General features: G+C 57.2%; 1 protein-coding gene across 3 annotated transcripts in view; it reads right to left on the reverse strand.

Annotated features, from left to right (window-relative positions):
* DLG4 (discs, large homolog 4 (Drosophila)) overlaps positions 1-1,375 on the reverse strand; it is a 30,306-nt gene that overhangs the window by 27,278 nt on the left and 1,653 nt on the right. The window contains exon 1 of one of the 3 annotated variants that reach the window (XM_011958481.1): positions 1,211-1,375. The exons of the other annotated variants lie outside the window; for them this stretch is intronic. Coding sequence (XP_011813871.1) covers positions 1,211-1,240 — 30 coding nt within the window. The 5' untranslated portion in view covers positions 1,241-1,375. The remainder of the gene's footprint in view (positions 1-1,210) is intronic. 3 annotated transcript variants of the gene reach the window in all.

Here is a 1,375-nt window from a genome sequence, read left to right on the forward strand (position 1 = left end):
CCAGCTGCCTGCCACCCGCCCAAGCCTCCCTCCACACACCAGGCATCCAGCTCTCCAGTCCCAGAGTCTCCAAGCAGAGCCTAGGTATCCGCATCCCACCAGGAGCTCGCCTGTGCTCCATCCAAGATCTCCTGCCTTTGCCAGGCTCCAACCAGAGGGACATTCTTGCACAGATCCCCACCGCTGCCAGCCCTGCCCTCCTCCTACACCTTTTCACCCCGGTAACCTCAGTAACCTCGGTCATAAGTCCTCAGGGACCCTTAAATCCTGGTGTCCTCCCCCACCTTGATCCCAAGCATCAGGGGTATCTGGAACAGTCCCCCCATCTGCTCTTCTCCCTCTTTCTTGACCAGGGCTGGATACAGTGTGGGAGGAGATGGGGACATTGGGCACCTGCCTTTGGGCCACCCCCAAATTGTGCACCACCCACCCGGTCCCCCTCCTCAAATCCCCTCTCTCCCTAAGCCTCTCATCCTCCTCCTCAGAGGCTGGCAAGCTCGGCTGCTGCAATCTTCTGCCTCCTATGGGAATACCCCCACATCCTTGCCTCACCTGGTCCATTCCCTCAGGTAATCCCATGCCAGGGCCCCAGCCCTCTGACAACTTCTAACTACCTCCATTCTATATGACTGAACCCTAAATTAACAGTTCCCTCAAATTGAGAGAGCATCCCTAAATGCAGCCACCACGAGATGCTTGTTCCAGAGTCTGAAGGCCCACCCCTTCCCTGCCAGCTAACACCCCAGACCAGTCAGGCACTCACAACCAATAACCTTTACCCCATGCTAGGAGCCCCCCAAAACTGGACAAGGCCCTTGGAAGCCAGCTTTTCCCTGGGGAGGAAAGAGGAACCCCCCCAGCATAGCCCACCTTCCCACATACACCAGCAGGACTTCCTTGTGAGCCAGGTTTCTCCTTAAATAAGTCTCCCTCAAACAGCGCTGGTGAACCCCGAAACCCGCCAGGCCCCCCAAACCATGGAATATCCTAAATTTTCCATTTCCCTACAGGTACAAAGGGATCACTCCAGGGGGCACCTGTGGCCAAATCCAGCATTTTCTCAGATGTGAACCCCAAAACTAAATTAAGACCCCCAAATACATCTTCTGATGCTGCCACTCCAGGGACGCCAGTCCCAGATAAGGCCTACTAACCCCTCCCCACAAACTCATGCCCTCCCCCCAGTTTATAGCCCCCCCATCATGCTTACCTTGGTTGTCACTATACAGAGACAGTCCATGTTGGGGGGCCTGGCCGCGGCGGCGGGTAAGGGGCTCTGACTTCATCGGAGTTTCGTTCCTCCCCTCCGTGGGTTCTCACCCCTCCCCCCTCCGCACCCCACTTTTGCAGGGGGGGCCAGGATGGGGGGAGGGGT

The sequence above is a fragment of the Colobus angolensis genome, unplaced genomic scaffold (genome assembly GCF_000951035.1).
Source record: "Colobus angolensis palliatus isolate OR3802 unplaced genomic scaffold, Cang.pa_1.0 Scaffold47, whole genome shotgun sequence".
NCBI classification, from domain to species: Eukaryota; Metazoa; Chordata; class Mammalia; order Primates; family Cercopithecidae; genus Colobus; species Colobus angolensis.